The sequence below is a fragment of the Trachinotus anak genome, unplaced genomic scaffold (genome assembly GCF_046630095.1).
Source record: "Trachinotus anak isolate AG129_WGS33_773 ecotype Australia unplaced genomic scaffold, CSIRO_AGI_Tana_v1 ptg000010l, whole genome shotgun sequence".
Lineage (NCBI taxonomy): Eukaryota > Metazoa > Chordata > Actinopteri > Carangiformes > Carangidae > Trachinotus > Trachinotus anak.
The window spans coordinates 1,669,303-1,693,316 of record NW_027273861.1 but is presented as its reverse complement, the minus strand read 5'-3'; the positions used below and the strand labels follow the sequence as shown (position 1 = coordinate 1,693,316).

The window sequence follows — 24,014 nt, the reverse complement described above, 5'->3', positions numbered from 1 at the left end:
GGACCACGTTTGTCCCTGTCAATCATTGATCCTAAAAAACCCCGGGTCAGAAATCCTGGGTTTCTGTGGTTCACTGAGTTGATGTGTAGAGCAGGACAGTCTGCAGTCAGTGCTCTCTAGTGGACAAACGTCTTTGGTATATCTGAATGCACCAGCACACACACAGCCTGGTTCATCAGTCTGGTTCGAATTATTCACACGGAAAAATAAAACACCATTGTGTTGCCACAAATGTCCACACGACAGTGAGGAACACTGGGGTCATTTCAACAGCATGGACACATCATCAGTGTGAACTCTTTCTGCAGCACTGTCCACAGAAGCAAAGCCTCTGTGTACCTGCTCAGGTGGTCGTGGAGGTCAGTGACTCTGTTCATGTGTTTGAGGTCATACAGACTCAGGCCTAAGGGGGCATCATCATGGTTGTTCTCACTCTGTTGGACAAAGATGTTTGATTTCTGTCAATTTCTTAGCCAATGAGATGAAAGCTCAACTCTCAGCTCAGAGTTGTGTTGTCAGTACACGGGGGCAACACTTCTGTCAAACATGGTCTGCAGGCAGTCACACAGGATGTCAGGGCAGCCAGGACCGAAGCTTCAGTCCAACTCGTATGATTGACATGAAGTACAAACAGTTCAGTAAAACAAAACCTTTTAATCTCTTCAGTTTAATCAAAGACAAAAGAAAAAGAGCTCAAGGCACAAAGAAATACTGCAAACTGAATACAGATGTTGAATGGTCTGAACACTCTCAGATCATCTGGCAGTCGTGTTAGAAAAGGGCTGAGGAGGTGGGCAGAGTCAACCTCAGCTGAATCACTGACACGTTCCAGAGCCCAGGACGAAAACTAACGAGAAACCTGATCGCACATATTCTCTGGTTTAGCACTGAACATTTGGACCAGAGTTTTGGCAGGAGAGACCTGTGAGGATCCATCATGGACTGAAGAGTGGGCTGGTGTAAAGCTCCTCCTCTTCCTCATCCTCCTCCTCAACATTAACTGCTCTCAGTGAACGACAGGAAAAATAAAGCACAAACCTTGGTGAGATGAATCAGTGTGACTGACCTGCCTGATGCCAGCAACACTGACTGCTGTGATTGACAAAATAACACTGATGATGTCATAGTGATGTCACCATGTTGCCTGGAGAGTACACATTTGTAACAAAGTCTGTGTCACAAACTTGAAATCTGCTTTAATCCAATCATGAAAGATGCATTATGGGTAGGATAGGGTTCAGGGTTTTGAATGACAGTGTTTTATTAGTCATCTGCACGTGAAACAAACAGGGAAAGGAGACTTAGAGACTACAGGTCAGTGTCTCTGGTTGACCCTAGTTAACTCTGCTTAACCCTGGTTGAACCTGGCTGACCCTCTGAAATGCCGAGTCATTGTCTGTCAAACTGTAAGTACTGGTTCAGTTGCTGCATATACCTGGCAACAGTCTGCTTCTCTAACCAGGTGAGAACTGCACAGGCCAGGTACTGACACTCAGAACGAGGCCAAGAGATTGGTGATGTCATCAATGATATCACGTTGATCATTCTGTTACTAGTGCCAAAATATCAAAATGATGAAAATCACATTGTTTTATCAGGGCACCTGACCTGTAAACAAGCCTGAACATGTGGTGTGACGTTAACCATGTCCTCTCATCAGAGCCACATGGGGGGGGGGGGTGATATCCAGCAGAAGTCTGCACAGCCTCTGTGTGAAGGAAGCCTGAGTGTCCTGAGCGACAGGTAACACTTTAACATCACTGTGGTCGTTTCACACCTGGATCTTGTTCCACAAAGTAAACACAACACACACACACACCACAGCTGCACCTGTCATCCCACACTGACCTCATCAATCACTGTCTGATCACTGATCAGTTCAATGGGATTCAAATATTGATTTGTCTGATCTTCAGGTTATGATCAATGAGAATTGATCCATGATCAAACTGTGTGTCAATCATCTGATCTACTGACACTGCACTCTCATTATGTCTGAACTACAAGGACCATTGAACAGCTGCTCTGCAGCTTTCCATCATTTCACATGGTCTTCATCAGCAGACAGTTTTACCCACCTGTCTATCTGCTACTATCTATCTGCAATTCAACAGGGCAAACTCCATCTGCTGATGAAGATCATGTGATACCATCATAAGCTCCAGAACAGGTATTAAAAGGACCTTGCAGTGATGTAGAGACCGTTCTTCCAGGTCTTCGGTCATCAGGAGCTGATATGTCTCACAGTGAGGTGTAGAACCAGCACAGACCAGATCTTACAGCAAGGGGAGCTCTCAGAGACTCACCATGAGACAGGAACCAGGGTCCAGATGAAAAAGGGCCAGAGTCCAGATCTAACATCAGTCCAACAGTGAACATCTACCTCCGTCTGTACTCTGACTGTAACATGGTGCCATTCAAGAACAGCAGCTAACACTACGGTTCTCTCATTGTGGCCCTCACACCTCAGTCCACACTCGCAGCATCCATCCTACAGTACAGTACAATGAAGAGCTGCATCACGTGGTCCAGCACTAAATCATTACAATAAAAATCATAAAAAACATCTGAGACAAAAATGTACAGTCATGTGACCACGATCATGCAGAGAAGCTTCTGCATGGACACACTCCTGCTGCTATGGCTGACACTGGAGGAGGCACGCCTCCTACTGAGGAGCAGCTCTACTTTTTCACACAGTGCAACTCAAAGAAAAACAAAAGGCAAAATTAAAAATATACACATCTCCAACTGATGAAATAATTTATGTCTGGTAAACAAAATAAATTAAGGCATGCAAAAGATAATGTCAAATCTTCATATTTGGATATTTTTTTAGTCAAACATCCGATACTGTTAGATCTTCCTGTTCGGAAGAGACCACTCACTCTTATGAAATCCTCAGAACGAAGGTAGCTGCCAAAATAAAATTCAAACCCACTGGAATATCACTGTAATATGCCCGAGCATTTGAAGGCCCATATTTACATATATGTTCTGTGTTCGAGCTTTAAGAGGCTGATATTTACATACATGTTCATGCGGATTCAGCAGCAGTGCAGCAAACAAACAGCAAATACTTGAGTGACACAGACTGGAGTGCTTCTTCAGACATCCTCAGTCAGATAAAATAAATAGCACATATCAAAATAAAACATGTACGTCACAAACATTAATGTTGACTTCACTCAGATCGCTCCTTTAGAGGAGCCTAACAGAATGATATGTAGAAACCAAATAATAGTAGAAAGTTGGTAAGGTGACGGTGATACATCAGAAGTGAAGCGTGCGGAGCCGAGCAGAGGGAGCTGTGGTTCTGCCACTTTAAGGCTTTGCAGTAAACATAAGAGCTGCTGCTCCCTCCAACCTCAACCAACTCATGTCAACCTGGAGTAGTTAAGCCGGCACAGACAAAAAGACATGCAGCAACTCACCCATCACTCACACACACTCTCAGACACACACACACACACACACTATCAACAGTTTGAGAGACTTGCCACTGCCTCTTTTTTTCGGTTTAAATTTTTTCCTCTCTAGGTTTTCTTGGCAGCATTACATTTACCTACCCCCCCCCCCGCCGCCCCGCAACTCTGCCTCTAGAGAGTTGAATGGGGCGCTAGGAAGCCAGGCCAGAGGGGAGCTGGGTGAGCCGGGGGTGTGGAGGAGGGTTTGGGTGGGGCTGTGGGGGCAGTTCAGTAGTCTGTGATGGGGGCGAGCTCCGGGTACAGGTCCACCGTGATGTTCTTGTAGAGGCTACTGAGGGACACATGGGGGTTGTAATGCAGGTTGTTGAGGCCATCCAGGTGTTGCCGCTCTTTGGAATACCTCAGCAGTTTATACCTGCAAACACACAGTGATAGTTCCACCAATATTGCTGCTCTGCAGTCACACAGATCTAATTATTAGCACTACAGTCTGAGGCTTTGTAAGCTGCTAGTTCCTGCTGAAGACACAAATCTTTGACAACAAACATCAAATACACATTTTAATATGTTAAAAAAAAGCTGCTCACTGTAGTTTAGTCACAGAAACTGTGCACTTATTGAGGACTATTTTCTGCAGTGGACTAATTCATTTTTGTAGAGTTATGTTAATGACAGGTCTAAACAGGTCAGAGGTCACCAGGGTCTTCAGGGCTGCTCTGTCACTTTGTGCCTGTCAGAGGTTTTTGTTTGTTTATAGATCTGATCAATGGCATGAGGCAGTGACTATAACCTGCTGATCAGAAAGTAACCACGTCAGTGTATGAACATGTGTCAGTGTGTGAACATGTGTCAGTGTGTGAACATGTGTCAGTGTATGAACACGTCAGTGTTTGAACACGTGTCAGTGTGTGAACATGTGTCAGTGTGTGAACATATCAGTGTGTGAACATGTGTCAGTGTTTGAGCATGTGTCAGTGTATGAACATGTCAGTGTGTGAACATGTCAGTGTGTGAACACGTGTCAGTGTAAATTGATAAAGACAGTGGTATCAATAAAATCTTGTCAATTCCAATCACTATTGATAAATTTATGCTTTTAACTGTCATGATGTAAAATGAAGTTCTATGCACTCATGTAATGAATTAAATTGACTTCTCATGGACAAAATTACATTTGATTAAACTCTGCGTGTAAGTGGCGTAGTTCAGACCTTCTACTTGGCTCTACTTGAGAACAAAGCTCATTCAGGTTCTCACCTGCCAAGGAACTGCACCTCTCCTCTGTGGTGGTGAGGAATTGATTTGTACTTGCCAATTTCTCCCTCTGGCCGCGTCACATTCAGCCCAGCATAGTGAACCCTGAGGAGAAACCAGGCTTCATTACACCAACAAGGACACACAACCTCACATCAGTGTGATGAGCTTCAGTCAACAACAAGGACACAGAACCTCACATCAATGTGATGCACTTCAGTCAACAACACAAAGTGCAGAGTTCAGTCTATTGAAACTGATTTGAACAGCTGATTATTGACTGACACAGTGACGTGGTGGCAGTGGGATATAAGACAGGTTTAAAGCTATTCACACTGTTTATTAAAAAATGGTTGAGACTAAAAAAACTCCCTGTTATGAACTTTTTACTTTCTACAGGACTCCTTATCCTCCAGATGAGAAGACAAACAAATCTTGTCCTCTTTGAATTTTCACTGAATACTCCTGGTCTGATCTAGACTGTGTAGAATTGTCAGGCTGTGGTCAAAAAATCATAATAATCATAATAATTACCTTTCTACCCACTTCTCCTTTCACCTCGGGGGAAAAAGTCCTGAGGTCAAGGAAAGATGTGAAGGAGAGGTCACAAGGACTTGGGAAAAGATACCGTGGTGCTGAAAGACTCTGACTGCACTCACTAGGATTTCTTTTTTCAAAAACAACTTTATTCATAATTCATGGACGATAAATACTCATAACCACAAAGATGTTGAAATAAGATAACATGAAAGAAATACACAAGTAGAAAGAGTTGAGCCATTAAAATAATAATCATATGAAAATAAGCAACTGTGTAGAGACCAGAATGAATTATAATCAGACATCAGTAGGTTATAAAGAGTTTTGACGTTACTTTTTAGTGCAGTGAGCAGTTTTGAAACTACATTTATGTATAGATTTTTATGCTGGTGATGATTATGATCTTATTCTTCATGATGACTCCTAACGGGATAAATCTATATTTACAGATTTGGAGCTCAGACCAGGATTTCAATAATTCTGCACAACATCGGTATCGGCTGATATGAAACATTAAAAAGTCCATTATCGCCATCTGCAGACTAACTATGCTCACTTGATTAAATGTGTGCTATGAGTGCAAGCAGCAAGCCTTAACATGATGGCTGTATGGAAGTATTTTGGGCTATCTGAAACAGACAACAAAAATGCTATTTGCAATGCTTGTAAAGCACCAGTGATGCTAGCCCTGTTATCATGTTGAGCCCGACTGCCCAGTGGACAAACGCATACTTCACCCTTAAAAAGGCGGTCCTCCACTCACAGAAGTGCTCCGGCTCGCACACAACCACTGCAATTGCATCCCCTTTTGATAACATGTTAGGGAAATGGAATATAACAAAACAGAGTGTGCACGTAGTACAGCGTGACAATGTATGCAACGTGAAGTTCAGTGTGCCAAATCTACCATGCGTGGGGACACACGCTGCAGTTGGCCGTGCATGAAGGTGTCCTGTTTTAGCGCAGTGTCGCAGATGTTGTGGCCAGGGAAAGGAGAATAAGTGGGACATTTCAAGCCCTCACAACTTGCATGCAGTCGCCTACAAGCTGTACAGAAGGAGCATATTGGACTACTAGAACTGGAAATGCAACTTGGCTCATTTCCCTGCACTTCCTCATGCAGCACACAAATACCTGTGTACGCCCAGCCCCAGTGTTGACAGAGAATGGTTGTTGAGTGCTGTCTCTGATGTGAGAGATGAAAAGAGAAATCGACTAGACTATGAAAAAGCAGAGATGTCCATTCTTGTGCAGAGAGACCTACCTCTGCTATTTGAAAAACTGTGGACCACCCTACCAGTCAGCAGAAGTTTGTCAGCCCCGTTAGTTCACTGTTTGTCTGGGTTGTTACAGTCATGTTAGTTGCTCACAGGTCTGGACTACAGCTGCTTTTATATTGAGCGCATAAGAACAATGTGTAGAAGATTTCCTTTTTCATTGAAAATGTATTTTACTTTAAAAACACAGCATATCTTTGTGCACTATAGAGCTAACTCTTTGTCACTGGGTTGTTTTGGTGATGTTTGTAACTCACAGAAAAGGCAAAATGATCCTCAAATTGTTTATTTTACACAATCACTGGTGCTGTTACCAAAGATTCTGGATCGAATCTTTGGCTGCTGCTATTTTGACCCTTTGACACACCCTTACTTGTTGTCAAGCTACCACAGACACTTCCAACAACAATTTTACATGGCGGAGCAAGATACTTCATGTCAAGTCAAATGTATGGAGGCAAAAGGAGGACAGTTCTGGGAGACCTAAAGTGTTTAAATCCAGTGCCTGAATTGCCGTTGGTGAAGATCGAATGAGTTGAAAATAAAAATATAACTTACCCAGAGCTTGTCTACGGATGAATAAATTATCAGATATCTTCATAATTACACATCAGACATGCTAACGTTAGCTTCTAGTTCAGACAGACTCATGGTTATGTGTTGTAAGGCAAACATTACCTACACAGCTGTTCCTGGTCTCTCTCTCTCTCTCTCTCTTCTCTCCTCCCCCCACCCCCTCTTTTTATCTTCTCCTAAACCCAACCGGTCGAGGCAGACGGTTGCCCACCCTGAGCCCGGTTCTATTGGAGGTTTCTTCCTGTTAAAAGGGAGTTTTTCCTCCCCCCTGTCGCCAAGTGCTTGCTCTTTGTGGGAACTGTTGGGTTTTTCTCTTTAACAAAGTAAGGTCTTGACCTTACCCTGTAAAGTGCCTTGAGATAATGTATATTATGATTTGGCGCTATAGAAAAAAGAAGAGAAAAAGAAGAGAAGAGAACTGGCCAGCAGAGAGATAGGTGCAGGAGATGGATAGGAGATGAACAACAACACAGTTGTTTTTATTTTTAAAAACTCCCAGACAGCTCAGTCAACAAGTCAAAAGCAATATGCACTTTGTGTAAAATAGAATTAAAATATCACCGAAGCACTTAAAGTTTAAGCTACCATCTACAAGCTAAGCATGCAGCTAGTACAGCTAATCAGGTTGATGTTAGCGGGCTCAGGCAAAGCACTATTTTGGAGAGTGCAAGTTGCCACCGACCTTTGGATGAAACGTTGTTGGCTCGTTGCACATCTTTTGATTTGAAATAATCAAAAACATGCGCTTAATTGATTGATTGATTGATTAATCGCAAATAAGAAAAAAAAAAATCGTTTGACAGCCCTAATATATATGTGTGTGTGTTTGTGTACCTGTCTATCGGTATTGGTATCCGCAATCGGCAAAATCATGTTTGAAAATACCGGCATTACGAATATTGGCAAAAATCCAATATAATTCAACCCTAATAATTCTGGATCATGTCTCAAACATAAAACAGATGCTCTGTTGTTTGTACATTTATGTGGGTCTGCTGTGGTGCGCCGCCCTCTGCTGGGACTCACTGTGATGCTGTCAGTGACACAGATACCTGTGCAGGTAACCTCTTGTGTAATGCAGCTGTTGTACTGCATTCAGAAAAAGTACATGTGTCTATTGTGTCATGATGTTAAGTCACCTGTTGGCCCCCACCCTCATCTACAGAGCTGCTTCATTCACACTGTATCCAACACCTTGTTATATTTTGGCCCCACCATTGTTTTGGCCCTGTCATCATTAAGTTCTCCACTTATTTATCGTTACACTCCTGTAACACCAGCAGACTCAAAACAGACAGAGATGTCGTCTTTCTTAACCACAATTCAACTTGACAACCCAAAGCAGGGTGGGGGGGGGGGTTATTGACATATACATGAACACTGCATTGGCTGCTGGATCATAAGTCAACATTGCCACCATTTTGGATTCAGTGATGGTCAGGTTCAACCTCCTGACCACCATGATCTTTGAGTCAAGGCTGCACCCCCTCTCCCCCACTGTAACCCCCATTTGTAGACTAACCTGTTCCACAAGTCGTCATCCTCTCCTCCCCAGCCCCAGAATGCATTGGGAAAGCCGTTGATCTTGCGGAACTGCTCCACAGTGAGTCCACTCACACCACCAAAGAATTCACTGTATGGAAGACTGGAAACAACATGGTCTATTAGACTCAGGTTTACGTGATCTGGATCCACATGACCTGCACTTATTTAACATCCCATCATATTGTGTGTTGGCAACACTCACATGTACATATATTTGTCAAGCTTGGCGGCGAAGTGGCGTGGCATCTGACCACAACCATAGTAGTTTCGGTCATTCTCAGGGATGTGGTCCACATCATGGAAGATCAGGCAGTCCCAGTCCAAGTCCTTCATGGCCTCCATGAACCCCACGTTAAACAGCATGGCTCTGTTAAAGGGCTGGCTCCCACTCTGAACACACACACACACACACACACACACACACACACACACACACACACACACACACAATGAGCCTGGAGCTTTCAGGGACCGCCTTCAGTACCCACAATGCTCTTCAACCTTCAACCTTTATGTATAAGCCACAGAGCATGAGCTCGGAGCAGTTTCATTAGACAAAGTGCCTCACCATCACTGCAGCACATACACACACACAGAGCACCTGTTCGATGACATAGAAGGCGAACTGCAGCCTCTGTCTCTGCAGCATGGGGATGAGATGTTGGAAGAGGATGGGGAGATGTTCATGGCGGTTTCTGAAAGGAATCAAGATGGCCACCTGCAGCACAAACAGTGGAATAAGACTCAGAAGCTTTTTCTCACCAACACTCATCTTAAACCAGTGCACTCTGCAGGACAGACCCACCTTCCAGCGAGGTCTGCAGTCCTTTGGTTTCCAGTGGCCTCCAAACTCAATGTCAAAGAACTTGGAGAACTTGAGTTCCATCTCCTCCATGGGGATTTCTGTCATGTTGACATTCATAAGGCCCTCTGTGGATCACACATTAGCATCACAACACTCACAGGGACACAAGGCAAATGCCACCTGCTTCTGGCTGCTGTGTGTCTGATGTGTATGTCTGAACACCTCCACCTGCTGCTGGACACATGAACATGACGGAGACTAAAGGTCTGTATGACACTGCAGTGAACAGCTGACTGACTCACTCATAGAAGGAAGTCGCTCTGGGCAGGGGAGGTGCTGGGAGTAGGTGAAGTTCTCTGGGAGATAGGTGGTGGGCTGGACCAGGTATTCACTGGAATTACTGCCATCAGGGTAGTCTGCAGAAGACCAGGATCAGAAATTACATCATCATCATCATCGTCGTTGTCGTCGCCATCTCATCGTTTCTGTTTCCATGGCGCAGCACAAGTGGCAGCCTGTTACGGCAGCTCCTGCTCATTGTTGAGCTTTTTTCCCTTTTCTTCTACTTTTAATTTTATTTTTGATCAACGGTCAGCTTCACTTATTCGCGCACTATGGACACACATAATCTTGCGGTGTTCGTACTGGCTGCTCTACTGTTTTCTTTTTCTCTGTTTACGTCCCTGTCCGGCTCCATTGTTTACACCAGGGAACAGCTGATGGCACTCTGTAACACAGCGGTGTTACCCGAGGAGAGACCCGACATTCCCCGCAACCTGAGGAGGAGGAAGAGACGGGGAAGTCAAACCAGTTCTCCCCTCCATCATCATGGGGAATGTAAGATCTCTCCCCAATAAGATGGACGAGCTAACGGTGGCTAGTCTGCAACGGCTACAATGGCTACAACGGCTCTAGCAACGGCTAGTCTGCTACGGAAACTGAGGTCTTTTGGGGTGCAGGGGGCACTCCTGAAGACCTTTTACGACTCTGTGGTGGCATCAGCCATCTTTTACGGTGTGGTCTGCTGGGGCAGCAGCAGCTCCACTGCTGACAGGAGGATCAGGAAGGCCAGCTCTGTCCTGGGATGCCCCTTGGACTCAGTGGAGGTAGTGGGAGACAGGAGAATGGTGGCGAAGCTATCATCCCTGTTGGAGAACACCTCCCACCCCATGCAGGACACTCTGACAGCACTGAACAGCTCCTTCAGTGACAGGCTGCTGCACCCACGGTGTGTGAAGGAGAGATTCCGTCTTTCCTTCCAGCTTCTGTCAGAACACTATGCTCAGCAACCACACACACCAGAAAAGGAACAACTCATCACCGTAACAACCTCATGCATTAGCTACTATTGTTGTAAATATGTAATTTTTTGTATCTATATATTTAGTACATTATTATATTGTTATTATTTATCGTTCTAAATATTTGTTATTGCAGTTTCTGCAGCTTTCCTGTTCTCTGCACTGCCACTTTGCTGCTGTAACACTGTGAATTTCCCCACTGTGGGACTAATAAAGGCAATCTTATCTTATCTATCATCTATCATCATTATCATCATTGTCCATCACCTATCATCATCTATCATCGTTGTCATCGTCATCAGGTTTCTATGAAACTGATTGTGTAACCAGTTCATTGATCAGTGCAGTGATCAAACACATTCATTCTCTCCTGAGCTGTCCTTTTATAAACTTGTCTCCTGCAGCCACAGCACGGTGGACATGTTAGTCTATTTCCCTGTTGCTTCATCTGAACACACCTGTTACACCGCACAGTTCGTGTCACTCACCTGTCCCATTGAGTGTACTGTTCTTGTTGGTGTACAGTCGGATCATCTGGCCAATGGTCCTTACATTGTCTCTTAACATGATGCCCTGAGCCTGCACCATGAAGAAGTACGTGTTGGCTGACAGAAAGACAGGAGAATAAATGTTAGTGACTCACATACATGTAGACCCCACTTACTGTAAAACACAAAGTACATGTTGTTTGAGTTACAACGACACACCTGAGTCTCAAGCTGCAGCTACAGACACTGAAACAGCTGAGGCTACACGAACAACAGTTAACAACAATACACATATATCACAGGATGAATATAGGAGTCAGGTGTCAGGGGTCAGGTGTCAGGATCGACCGATTCATCGGCCGGCCGATATATCGGGCCGATATTTGCGTTTTTTACGCGAATCGGCATCGGTCGATTTGCGCGTGTGTTCACCGATGTTTTTTTCGCGGCATGATTTACAGACAGGTCATCATACAGATGGCTGAACGAAAGAACCCAGTGTGGCAACATTTTACTGAGCCAACGTCCAGGAGGGCTAGGTGTATGATATGCAATTCATTGGTGAGCATGCGGGCTGAAAAAGGAAAAGCTAAAAATACTTCAAATATGTGGAGCCACCTGAAACGTCACCACCTTGAGGCCTACAATGAAGCCGTAAAAGAAAGGGACCAGAGAGCAGCAGCTTCCACTTCTTCTTCTTCAGCCAGTTCCACACAGCCTACTGTTGTACAGATGTTCGATGCCCAAAGGAAATGGCCTAATTCTGAGACCAAGTCCAAAAAAGTGGATCTTGCCATAGTTGAGATGATTGTCACAGACAATCAGCCATTTACCGTTGTCTCTGGTGTTGGTTTTAAAAGGTTGGTGGCACTGCTGGAGCCCAGATACTCCCTTAAAACTGAAAAGTATTATCGCACTGACCTTTTTGAAGATGTACACACTAAGGTAGAGGACAAAATCAAGGAGTTGGTCAAGTTGGACAGCGCAGGTCCTTATTTGGCGTTTACAACGGACTGTTGGTCTGGGGAGACAGAGTCACTAATGAGCCTGACCTGTCATTTCATTGACAAAGATTGGCAAAGGAAACAAATTGTCCTTAATGTTAAAGCCATGTATTGCTCTCACACAGGTGAATACATTAGTGATGTAGGAACATATGTTCCTCAGTCTGCTGAAACACTGGAACATCGACACAGAGAGAGTTGTGCTTGTACTTCGTGATAGTGGGGCCAACATGATCAAAGGGATGAGGCTTGCCGAAGTACCTGATCTCAGCTGCAGTGCTCACACACTTCAGCTGGTGGTTAATGATGGGATAAACAGCCAGCGAGCAGTGGCAGACATCATTGCCAAATTGAAATCTTCCGCTACCCATTTTAACCATTCAGTGCTGGCCAAACAGCGTTTGAGGAAGATTCAAAAAGAGCTTGACCTCCCCCAGCACAGAATAATCCAGTCGGTGTCAACACGCTGGAACTCCACACTTCACATGCTGGAAAGCATGCTGGAGCAGAAGCGAGCACTTAATGTATATGCAGGGGAACATGGAAAAATATCTGTCTTAACAGCAGATCAGTGAGATCTTGTGGAAAATCTGATTGCAACACTGAGCCCACTTGAACAGATCACACTTGAAATGAGTAGATCTGACTCCACAATTTCATGCATCATTCCCTGTATCACAGTGCTGAAAATGTTGCTGGAAGCTGAAGGTGCCAAAGCAAGAGGAATCGGAACACTCCGAGCGACTATGCTGGACAGCCTCAAGACCAGATTTGAGAAGGCAGAGAAAACAAAATGCTTGGTCCTTGCAACCCTGCTAGATCCTCGTTACAAAGGTCATGCCTTGGCTCCTGGCACCCTGAGCAGTGCAAAGGACTGGATAAAGGAAGAGCATGCCACTCTGTCTGAGGCTGAAAAACAGAAAACGGCAGAAGCTCAAGGAGGCCAAGATCCAAAACGGAGAAGGGCAGAGGAACAAGAGGAGGAAGTCGCTAGTCCGTCTGACATGCTAGAACAGATGTATGGCAAACTTCTTGGGGCACATGAACCAACCCCAGAGGAGACTGATGAGGAGGAGCAGCAGTTCACGCAGCAGCTTGATCAATACTTGAGGGAGCCACTGATCAACAGGCAGACAGGCCAGCCACTCTAATGGTGGAAGCAGAATGCATCCAGATTGTACCTTCTAGCTCCACTTGCCAGAAAATTTCTCAGTCCACCCCCCTCCTCTGTTCCCAGCGAGAGGGTATTCAGTGAGGTCAGCCAGATATATGAGAAAAAGAGGTCCAGGCTGACAGGAGAAAATGCAGAGCGCGTCTGTTTCCTCCATTATATCCTACAGCTCCTAAACTGGGATTATTAAAAACTTTCAGTGAGGGGTGTGTGGGGTAACTAAAGAGTAGAAGTGGACTAAAGTGCATATTATGCACAATTCTTTTTACATTGTTTTTTTTTGTTTTGTATTGCTGTTTACACTTTCCTTATCTTAAGAGAGCCATTTGCACTTTAAAATTTAGTATTGTGCAGTGTGCACACTGTGCTGCTTGTTCATTACTGTGTGCAATACTTCAATTGTTTTAAATTTTACTGGTAAATAAATGTTTAAGACCTGTTATTATTGTGTCATTTTTTGATGTAAATTGAGGGAGGAAAAGTAGTATCGGCCCCAAAAACCGGCCCAAGAAAATCGGCAGTCCATAATCGGTCATCGGCTAAGGGTGATGGAAAAAAATCGGTATTGGCATCGGCCCCAAAAAACCCGTATCGGTCCATCCCTGGTCAGGAGTCAGGTGCCAGGAGTCAGGTGCCCAGAGTCCGGTATCAGGTGTCAGGTGTCCGGCGTCAGGGGTCAGATGGGCTGACCTCCAGGTTTGACATAGAAGCAGCTCAGTAGAGCCCTTGATGAAAACAAGGTCAATAAGTGGACTGACTCCAGAATTAGGATCAACATCCACAATTCAAGTGTAGGTTTCTGTGACTGAGGTTTAACAGTTCATCCCTGAGTCCAGGTGAATGAGCCCAATTCAAAGAGACAGACCACCTGAAGACACCACTGTCCCTGGAGCAGAGGTGTTCTGTGGTTAATTCACTTTTATTCTCTTTGCTCTTCATGCAGCTGTGGTGTTTACATTCATCAGAACACAGCACAAGTCTGAACTACATGTTGTCAAAGTGAAAGTAAATGCCACTACATCCAGCCTAGTGAGGCTGAGTGTGACTTCTATGTCAAATTGATCAATCTATAGATCTATCTATATCTATCTATTATAGAACCTGAATCAATTAGAAAACATGAATCTGGTAATCAGTGCTGAATCCAGGTGTATCAATCAAGGTGTCAACAACCAGGTGTATGAGGACATTCAGAATAACCTGCTCAATTGTTTTTAGGTGAGAAGGATTGTATTGTGTTAATAGTTTGTGTATTAAAACACAAACACATGTGGAATCACAGACCAGCCAACATAAACTGTACACAAAGTTTCTACCATTCAGAAATATGAGCTATAGTGTGAAAAGGAAGGACACAAGATGTATTTTGGTTTGCACCAATACAGGAAATAGACAACACACAGGGAATCTGCTGCTCTTCTACTAGTCCAAACAAATGGCATATTCGGCAATGAACTCTGGGAAGTGACGCTGAAACCCTGGTGCACTCCCTTCAGTTTTTATCACTGACTGATGAAGCCTCGCTGCTTTCTGCAAAGTTAGGATGTCTTCAGCTCTCTGGTATTTATTATGTGTAAACATTAGCTAGCTTGTTGGCACGTTAGCTATAGCATGCTAGCTAAATCTGAAATCACTGTCAAACGCCACGTTTTTGACCACACTCAAACACATCAGTGGGAAATGGCTCATTTTCAGTTCTGAAATCAAAGTGTTCATGATTGTGAACATGCCAAGCAGGTCTCAGCCAGTTGAAGGCGTTCAGTCCGGTCTCAGAGTCCTGTTCAGTCCGGTCTCAGACTCCTGCTTCTTTACAGACTGCCACTGAGGAGAGGCTTCATCTGGACCCTCTGATATAAAGCCCAGATCAGTGGAGCAGCAGTGATGGTGGTCCCTCTAGAAGTTTCTCTGGAGCTCAGCCAGAGTCACCATTAGGTTCTTGGTCTCCTCTCTTCTCCCTGATGTCTCAGTTAGTCCAGGTCCAGCTCTAGAATACTCCTGGTTGTTCCAGATTTCTTCATGTCAGAATGATGGATACCACTGAGCTCTTGAACCTTCACTGAGCCTGGACACAATCCTGTCTCTGAGCTCTGCAGCAGTTCTGTCTCCTCATGGTTTCTGCTCTGATCTGCATCGTCAGCTGTGAGACCTGATATAGACCGGTGTGTAAGCAGTCAGCTGATTTACCACAGGTGGACTCCAGTCCAGGTGTAGATAGAAACTGATGGTCAGAGAAATGGAGGAACCTGAGCTACAATGAGGATGATAAAAAATGTGTTTGAAAGGACCTATAGTCTCTAATTTATTTATTTTAAACTATCGTTTAGCAAATAACAAACTGAACTGAACAGCTGAACTGAAGCGCTTGTTCTCCTGCTGCTACTATGATTACGGTCACTCAAGAGGAGACCTGAAATGTTAGGTGCTGAACTCCTAACACTGGTCCACCCCCCCTCCCCCTCAGTCACAGCTTGTTCACAGGACCTCACTAATATGTTGCAAGGAAACTGATGGACACATTTTAATGGATGTAATTCTTATTAGCTATTAAATTAAAACAGTCAGCAGCTGCTTGGTAACATTATTTCTTTGCTAATTTTAGCAGCAGTGTCTTGGCTGTGTGTGTGTTTATTAACTAAAACATACATTTAGACAATTCAATATATCCATTTGGTATTTTTGTTATGACAGTAAACAGCTTGTATGTGAATGGAAGTGATCCAGTTATATCCACGTTCACCGCGGTTAACCCGCAGGTCTGGTCATAAAAATATCGGTCAGTGGTGAAATGATTCATGCTCTGACTAAGAACAGTAAATACAAGGCACCAAGCGGCTGATGCAGGCTGAGGCAAGAAGATTCCTGGTGGGCCAATTCTTCATCAGTTCAGCCTCGGTCTCATCAGACCATCATGTTCAGTAGTGTTGTGGAGGTCAGTGATGCAGCAGCTTCCTCTGTGGTGTCCATGGCAACAGGACTCCGTGTGTGTGGTGAACCTGAACCATGTCCATCTAGAGACAGTTTGACAGTTTGGAGCTCCTGTCTGTGTCAGAGCCTCTGTGTGACACATTTCAGTCAGTGATTGTGTGTTTTTGAAACTTACTTCAGCTCACACTTATAGGCCTGAACAGTTTTGTGGTGGACAGGTTACAGGTGTGTTTACAGGTGAAAATTGATCAGTTCACCTTGGTGTCATACTTACATCATTGCTGAGCAGAGCTGATAAATACCTGACTACTGCAGAGTCATGTCACCTGAGAGTCGCACTGATGAAGAAGACAGGCGTTAGCAAGTGTTAGCAGGTTGTTTGACCTAATGTTTGAATCACGTTTTCAATATGGACAAGAACAACACAATGATTAGTGTGTACCGTAATTGGTTCAAACAGATTGTGTTTGCTCATTATTGCAAATTAAATGAAGATCTGATCAAATTTTAGGATAAAGTTAACAAAAGTTAATTACTCCACTACAATCATACCACATAACCCTAGCATACAGCAGTTTCAGCGTGTGTGCGTGCCTGTGTCTCTAAGTGAACAGGACGGTGGGGATGATAAAGTGTTATCACAGAGCAGCAGGACAGCCTTGGCTGGTGAGCGGGTGAGAGTCAGGTCAAAGCAGCTGATGCTCATCTCTCCTGCTGACAGACACACACTGAGCTGGTGAAGGACAGTACAAATGTTGCCACAGTCAACAGCACACTGCCAACAGCATCATCCTCCTCTCACAAAGAGGAAAAGGACAGATTCTTTTAAGGATTATATGTTGTCTTCTATACCTGCTTAAACACTCAGAGCAAGCAAAGCATGAACTGGCAGTTCCCACCTGGATGTTGACTTCAGACTAGTTGAGAACCCACACATGCCTGTTAGCAGAAAAGTGTTCACAAATCCCAGGAAATAAAGCAGGCTAGAAACCATCTGAGTCCTGCACCAAGCTAATGTTCAGGAGTCCTGCACGAAGCTAATTTTCAGAGAGGAGACAATGGATGTATTATAAGAACTGGATGACGGATCTAAAAATGGCCCCCATTCAGTTCAATACAAGTTGCTCGCCTGGTGCATACGCCGAAAAAGTTTCTGGCTTCCGGGTTACTTCCGCGTTATGCGGCCCAGAGACTGCGCAGTAGTGTCTCTCCCATCATGCCTTTGGGCAACGAGAACGAGCGAAAAACGTTCTCGATTGCCGCTCGCGTTCTCGAGTGCTCTGCTGGCGGACTGATGTGTAACAGACTAATACAGGACCGGCCCAGGGCTTTAAACCACGGATTTAAAACGGCAACAAAATTCAGTTTGAAGCTTTAGAGCCTAAAGTCACATTGGAATCAACATTTTTTAAAAATCATTAAAAAAAAATATTACGTTGAAATTGTCTTTTAGGCAATTTTAAGATATGGATGCTGTATGTGACAGATAACTGCAACTCATCAGATGAAGTTATTACGTTTACTTTCTCTCATTGAGAAGCAGATTTATACGGCATGCCTTCTTTAAAAAAACTGCAGTGCTGTAGTTAAGCTTTATGTCCCGTCATTGCTCTTTCTATTTTTCACTGTTCTGTTTCACAGATATTTGATTTGAAAATGAAAAATATATCAAAATTATTTTTTATAAAGATTTAATTTAAATGATGAATGCCACTGAACATATAGCTACTGTATAATGAGCACACACTGGACGTGGGGAGTTGGAGAGACGATGATGAGGACGTCCAGGACGGTTCTTCCCCTCAGGGACAGAGAGGGGCAGCGGGCTGCAGCGGCTCAGGCCACTGCTGCTGACCCAGAGGACGCTGCATCCAGGCCGGAGTCAGTTATAGTTTAACCCGCTGACACAGTGAAGGTCATTCATCTATAAAATAATAAGGCGGTGGTTGTGACTGATGACAGGCTGGTGACCTGCAGTCAGGATGAGACACTGCTGCTCACACATCACAGAAACTATCACACAGAAGCTCAATGACTTAAATTAAAATACCTGAAGAAACTGTTACGGAGGAAGTTAAGAAAAATCATATCGGCGTCTTAGTGAATCCGGTTATGCGGCAAATATATCGATTAAAAACAACATTCCTGAAAAAAAGTGTAAAAAGTGACAAATAAATGCGACAAAAAAAAAAAAAAAAAAATCACAAAATCAATTAACCTTGATGTGTGTAGAAGAAAACTCGCCTTTGTGTTTATTCACTTTTCACACTAACTTGTTCTCGTCCTGACGACGCTAGCAGTAACCTAGCAACCATGCTCGTTCCCGAGACACAGCGCGACCGCGGATAGAGTGCACGTACACAGTGGTGACGTCACTCAGGAAAAAAAAGACTTTTCTGAGCTTTGAAAAACTTTTACACAGATTAAAACCCCATGGCTTAAAAATATACATTAGAAAGATTGATATTCGGCTGTGTGCACAGCTGGAGGTGTCCTGTTAAAAGTTTTACAGGCCTCTCTTTTACTATTGCGGTCTATGGGAAAAATGCTTTTTGGGCCACAGGGGGATTTTCCGCTGCAATACCACGAGTGGCCACTGGAAAAAATTGGCTGCAAGGCTGAGCGGCGGCGCCGTATCCAGGTCTTATAATACATCCATGGAGGAGACCTGCACCAAGCTAACGTTCAGAGGAGACCTGCACCAAGCCAATGTTCAGAAGCTAACATTTTTCTCCGTGACTGAACACTACACAAGGAGCTGAATCCTGGTCACTGGATAATACAGTTTACAAACTAGTCACTAGGGATGCACCGAAAATTCGGCCACCGAAAATTTTCGGCTGAAAATGACCCAAAAGTGCATTTTCGGTTTTCGGCCGAAAGACCTAAATCACAGAAACAACACGGCCGAAACTTGTGATCACGTGGCAGACAGCGTGTCCAGCACGCGGGAAACGGGGATCGCAAGCAAACAGCGCAGCCAGCAGCACGCGGGAAATGGGATAAGAGCCGGCATGTCTGCGGTGTGGACTTATTTCACTATCTCAGAGAAAGACCCACGAATAGCGATTTGCAAAACATGCAATGCTGAAATTTCAAGAGGGGGTGCATCTGCAAAGAGTTTCTCCATGTCGGGTTTAATTTATCACCTGAAAATATTGACATAATCATTTCTTTCGGTGTTCTTTCGGTTTTTGGTCTTGGTTTCCTCATTTTTCGTTTTCGGTTTCGGCCAAGAATTTTCATTTCGGTGCATCCCTACTAGTCACCCTAGTTGTCCTACACACTCATCAATATTTATACAGAAACTACTAAATGCAACTGTCAGAAGAAACACAACTTGTGTGATATACTGTCTGCAGTAGTGCAAGCATAGGCAGTGGTTCAGTTACAAATGAGGAACAAGAACATGATGTCTTTGAACTAGACATGAAAACTAGTGTTGGCGTCTGTATGTAAACATGAACTGCCAGAGAAGGAGATCTAATAAATTGCAGAGAGCCACAGAAGATAATAGAACTCAACACGTCTTGCATGTCAGTGAAGCCTTCAGCTAATCGTGACACAGCTCTGTGGTCACAGAGGTGGTTCCCAGTTGGTGCTGCCAGAGGACAGGAACTGTGGGTCCTGACTCAAAGAACTGCAGCCACCTTGCTCTTGAAAGTTTTAAAGTCACGTGACCTGGTTATGTTGTGCAGCATCGTCACAAGCAGACAACATTTCTAACCAGCATGCATCATATTAAGTCAGCGATGCGCAGCACCACGGGCTAACGCAGTACGAGGACAGTGCTATGCTGTCTTAGCCTGGAAACCTGACCAATTAGCGAGCTCATATTTATTTAATACCACAGAGGGGTCTGGCCCCCTCCTGTTCTGTTTGCCCTGAAACAGCTCTGACCAATCAGAACCATTTAACTAAAATGCTTCAGGTTTGATGACTGAGGGAGGACTCACTAATGCATTTTCATCTACAAGTAAAATGGCTGCCACTGAAGAGGTCTGTTGAATCTGCTAGCATGACTGTTTTAAATGAACTGGACATAGGGCCAGGCCATGTGGCTGAAACAGTCATCTAAGATAAATGGATATATGTGATACTACGACGAAGTATGCGACCAGATCATGTGACCAAATGAGAAAGTTAGTCACACCAGTACCACCAGTGGAAAAGTCAGTGTGGAGCCCTGACATATAGAGAGAATCATCTATGGTAAGTCCAGAAGCCTTTTTGCTTTAATGCAGCAGCTTCAGTACCTGGTCCTATAATGTAACACTTTCACACTTTGCATTATAAGGCAATTCAGCACAACAAAACAGAAGCCATTTCTACAGCCTAAATGTGGAACACAAACCACCCTGTCTTTGCCATCTTATCTCTGTACAGCTACAGGCCAATACAAGTCTTCAGTGACTGTTCCCAGAACTGCCTCTCCTCCAACACTTGTACACGTGTCTTACCAATCATATACATATCATACACATCATCAGCATTCAAGCCAAAGAATTCAATAATTTTGTGGCAACTGCAGTTGTGAATGAGACCAGGGGTCTGTACTGCCAAGTAGGATCTGAGGTTATGATGGTGGATCTCTTGTTACCGGGGTAAATTACCATGGTAACTGATGCTGAACTCCTAACCTGCTCCAGATCATGTCAAAACCAGTCAACAGCCAAGCTACTGACCAATCAGATACCTGGAAAACCTGAGTCATCATCTGTACAGGATCCTGACAGGGACAGAAGAGTTCAGAATAAAGTGCTAATATTAAAGATCACTAAATATTTGTATAAATCAGTTGGTTCTTTTTGCTGTTGGAGTCATTCCATGTATCCACTCTGGTTTTAAAACAGAGCTTCTAACAAATAGAGGAGACTTTATCACTAAATAACTACATCAGAGCTATTAGAGCTTCATCTGAACTGAACACAGATTCTTTCATTCACAGGATCCTGACAGTGATGACACTTTGACTCTCCTCTTCATCACTGCAGCTTAGAATAACATGAGGAGACTCTGTGAGCAGAACTGCAAATGAAAACTAAAGCTCTGATATCTTTGATCAGAACAATGATCCACAGACTGATCAATATTTCATCATTAAACATGAACATTTCAGTCTCACTGACCTCATCACACATCAGCTCGGGCAACGCAAGCAATGTCAATGCTATGATTGGCTGCGTAGAGTAAGCGAAGCGTATCGTATCATTGGCTGGACATCTGTCACTCACTGTGTTACACTGCAAAAAGTTACAGAAAAAATGTTATTGCTCTAATTAATTTACAGTTTATGTTGAATTTTATTTTATGCGCTGTATAGATTTTCTTGTGCGCTGAGAAGGTGTGAGCAGTGCGCGATTGCGCAAGCGCGCAGCTTAGAGGGAACATTGGTTACAAGTTACACTTAACAGGATTACTTAAAATTACAAAATAAATGTAAGTGTAGTCTGTTACAGTCACAGAGAAAAAATGTAGTTTAATTAATTAGGACTTCAAATGTTGGTGATGAAGTTTCAATATATTCTTTCCTATAAAAGAATATGTAAAATATAACATGGATGTCAGTGGACGATGCAGGTCAGGTGACAGGTATGACCCTCATTAACTTCATTCAGCAGTATATTTCCATTACAAATAAACTTGGTATTATTATAATATTGTTTGACACTGAAAAAAATATGGTGTATATTCTGAGCAGTGTTAGGTGGACATTCAAAGACACTGCACACGTTAGGAACATGACAACACTGGGACATGACCCCCTTCTCAGTACATGTAAATGCATGGACTGGCTGAATTTGTCCATACTGCTGGACACTCTGATCGCCTGGGTAGAACACGACATAATATTAGCAGTGATGTCCACAGTCCATTCATTAACAAGTCTGCTGTCACACGCCAGGTATATATATATATATATATATCTCATCCATAAATACAACACAAGGGGGAAAATATCTAGGCACTATTTCAACCCACTATCACAGGAAGACGCCTTTTGGTCTTCAATGTCGCTAAATAGCGAGGGCCAGCTGGACATCATGGCCCGGAGTGGACCTTTTACTGTGGGCTAGTTAGCCTGTCAGCTAAGTATTCTAGCGTTAGCCTGTACTGTGACAGCAGTTGGAGCTCGCTTGACTGCAGCAGATAATCCAGACATAATAACATTAACTGTTACCTTGCAAACCGTTTAAAGTAAACCTCTGTTTACTAACCTATTCCAGGAGCCACATAAATGAAGTAGAGACAAGTGGTGGACATGGAGAAGAAGAATATGAAGGCCAGAAACGATCGGTTGGACATTCGCAGCAGCCGCCTCCAGTTCACCATTTTGGCTTAGGCCCGCTCCTCCTTCGCCGATATGAATCCCATAAAATACTTACTGGAGTTAAAACGTCCTCGAATTGATAGACAACAATGTCAATGGAGTGGTCATGGAAAAACCCGCACTGGAAAAGCCCAGATCCGCGGCGCGGAAAAAGCTAATGCTAGCGGGGCTAGCTGGCCTGCTTTCCCCTGCCAAGAACTTTCCAGATGGAAAAAGCAGGCCTATAACGTTAACATCAGGCAGCTGTGAGCCTCATGGAGCACTGCCGGTCGGGCATATTGAAACCGTAACCCTACGGGCCGGGAGCTCAACTGTAATACTACTTAAGAATACTCCTGATAGTCTTCCATCGCTACGGTGTCGCCAGCGAGGCTTTTATCGCTAGCACTGAAGGTTGGTCATTGAAGGGGGCAGGACCGCTCAGCTTCTCCCACACAGTCTACTGGCGGCCGGTGCGATGTTTCCAACAGTCAGCGCACTACTTCATCAAAGCGCGCACTCAGGAGTCCAGTCATAGCACCAGGTGTCTCCACATTGATTTCACACACTCACCACACATAAGTGCGGAGAGACATGTGAGGAATAGACTTAAAACAAAAGATCAGGTCTGCCTCCTTGTCATTTTCTGCTAGCACTGCAGAGACCGTTTCCGGTGGGTGTAGCACCGCCCCCCTCCCCTTCCTCCTTGTCGCCATGGAAACCTGTGTGCGCGGTGCAGTGGAGAGTCTTCCTGTAGCGCCTTTTTTGAATTATTTAGCGCCCTTTCTTAATTATACATTTGAAAATTTTGAATGTGTAGGCAAGAACATAGCATAAGAAATTAAAGTTCACGAAGTGGAATTTTGTCCAACGGTGTTGTCGCCTACAATCCCAAAATGGATGCTGTGTGATTATAGAGTGCTGCAGGAATGACTCCTAAAACCAGGAAATTAGTTATCAGTTTAGCACTTCCGTTTCCCCAGTCCAGAGGTCTCTGGGTTTTCTGAATGGGTTTTTGGTTAGATGACTGAAATAAGGTCCGTGGTTAACACAAGCTCAAGACATTTTCACATTTTATTCTATGACATAAAATATGTCAGGAAATACCCTAGTCGTGATTTCTTTAAAGGCTCTGGAGACAATCGTCAATGGCACTAGATGTTGTACTAGACCACCTGCATCTCAGACCAAAACAAAAGCTTCCTCAGCCACACATCTGGCCTCTGTTTGAGAAATTCAGCCTTGGACCGCAGTCGGTCAAATAACACTGACAGTAAAGACATGCAGTAAAGAGCTAGCAAAAACTTAAAAAACTTTCTGGATGTTTTGACGGTTCACCAGCCAACCAGGATTCAGTAACCCCCATGGTCAGTCGGCCTGTGCACTGGTC

General features: G+C 44.0%; 1 protein-coding gene across 4 annotated transcripts; it reads right to left on the bottom strand.

The window, feature by feature from the left end:
* Positions 1–634: 634 nt before the first annotated feature.
* b4galt6 (UDP-Gal:betaGlcNAc beta 1,4- galactosyltransferase, polypeptide 6) lies at positions 635–23,641 on the bottom strand. Of its 4 annotated transcripts, none has more exons than XM_071486802.1 (10): positions 22,533–23,334; positions 16,589–16,652; positions 11,215–11,331; positions 9,728–9,841; positions 9,426–9,550; positions 9,222–9,338; positions 8,823–9,010; positions 8,598–8,720; positions 4,686–4,787; positions 2,747–3,843 (listed from the first exon to the last, which is right to left on the bottom strand). In XM_071486802.1, exons 3-10 carry the CDS (start codon positions 11,312–11,314, stop codon positions 3,696–3,698), a joined length of 1,017 nt encoding a protein of 338 aa, XP_071342903.1. In that variant the 5' UTR covers positions 11,315–11,331; positions 16,589–16,652; positions 22,533–23,334; the 3' UTR covers positions 2,747–3,695. The 4 variants fall into 4 exon arrangements, with proteins under 4 accessions (XP_071342900.1, XP_071342903.1, XP_071342902.1 ...); XM_071486800.1 differs by lacking the exon at positions 16,589–16,652 and adding an exon at positions 5,217–5,256 and having other exon boundaries at positions 3,706–3,843; positions 22,533–23,641; XM_071486799.1 differs by lacking the exon at positions 16,589–16,652 and having other exon boundaries at positions 635–3,843; positions 22,533–23,331.
* Between the last annotated feature and the right edge of the window lie 373 nt (positions 23,642–24,014).

What these genes read in the sequence shown, in the direction of transcription:
- b4galt6 (XM_071486799.1), bottom strand. Translation starts at nt 22,647, where the DNA reads ATGGTGAACTGGAGGCGGCTGCTGCGAATGTCCAACCGATCGTTTCTG. An exon ending in ACTGCAGACCTCGCTGGAAG is followed by an intron (nt 9,339 to 9,425) that starts GTGGGTCTGTCC and finishes TTTGTGCTGCAG; the next exon opens with GTGGCCATCTTGATTCCTTT. An exon ending in GATGACGACTTGTGGAACAG is followed by an intron (nt 4,788 to 8,597) that starts GTTAGTCTACAA and finishes GTTTCTCCTCAG; the next exon opens with GGTTCACTATGCTGGGCTGA.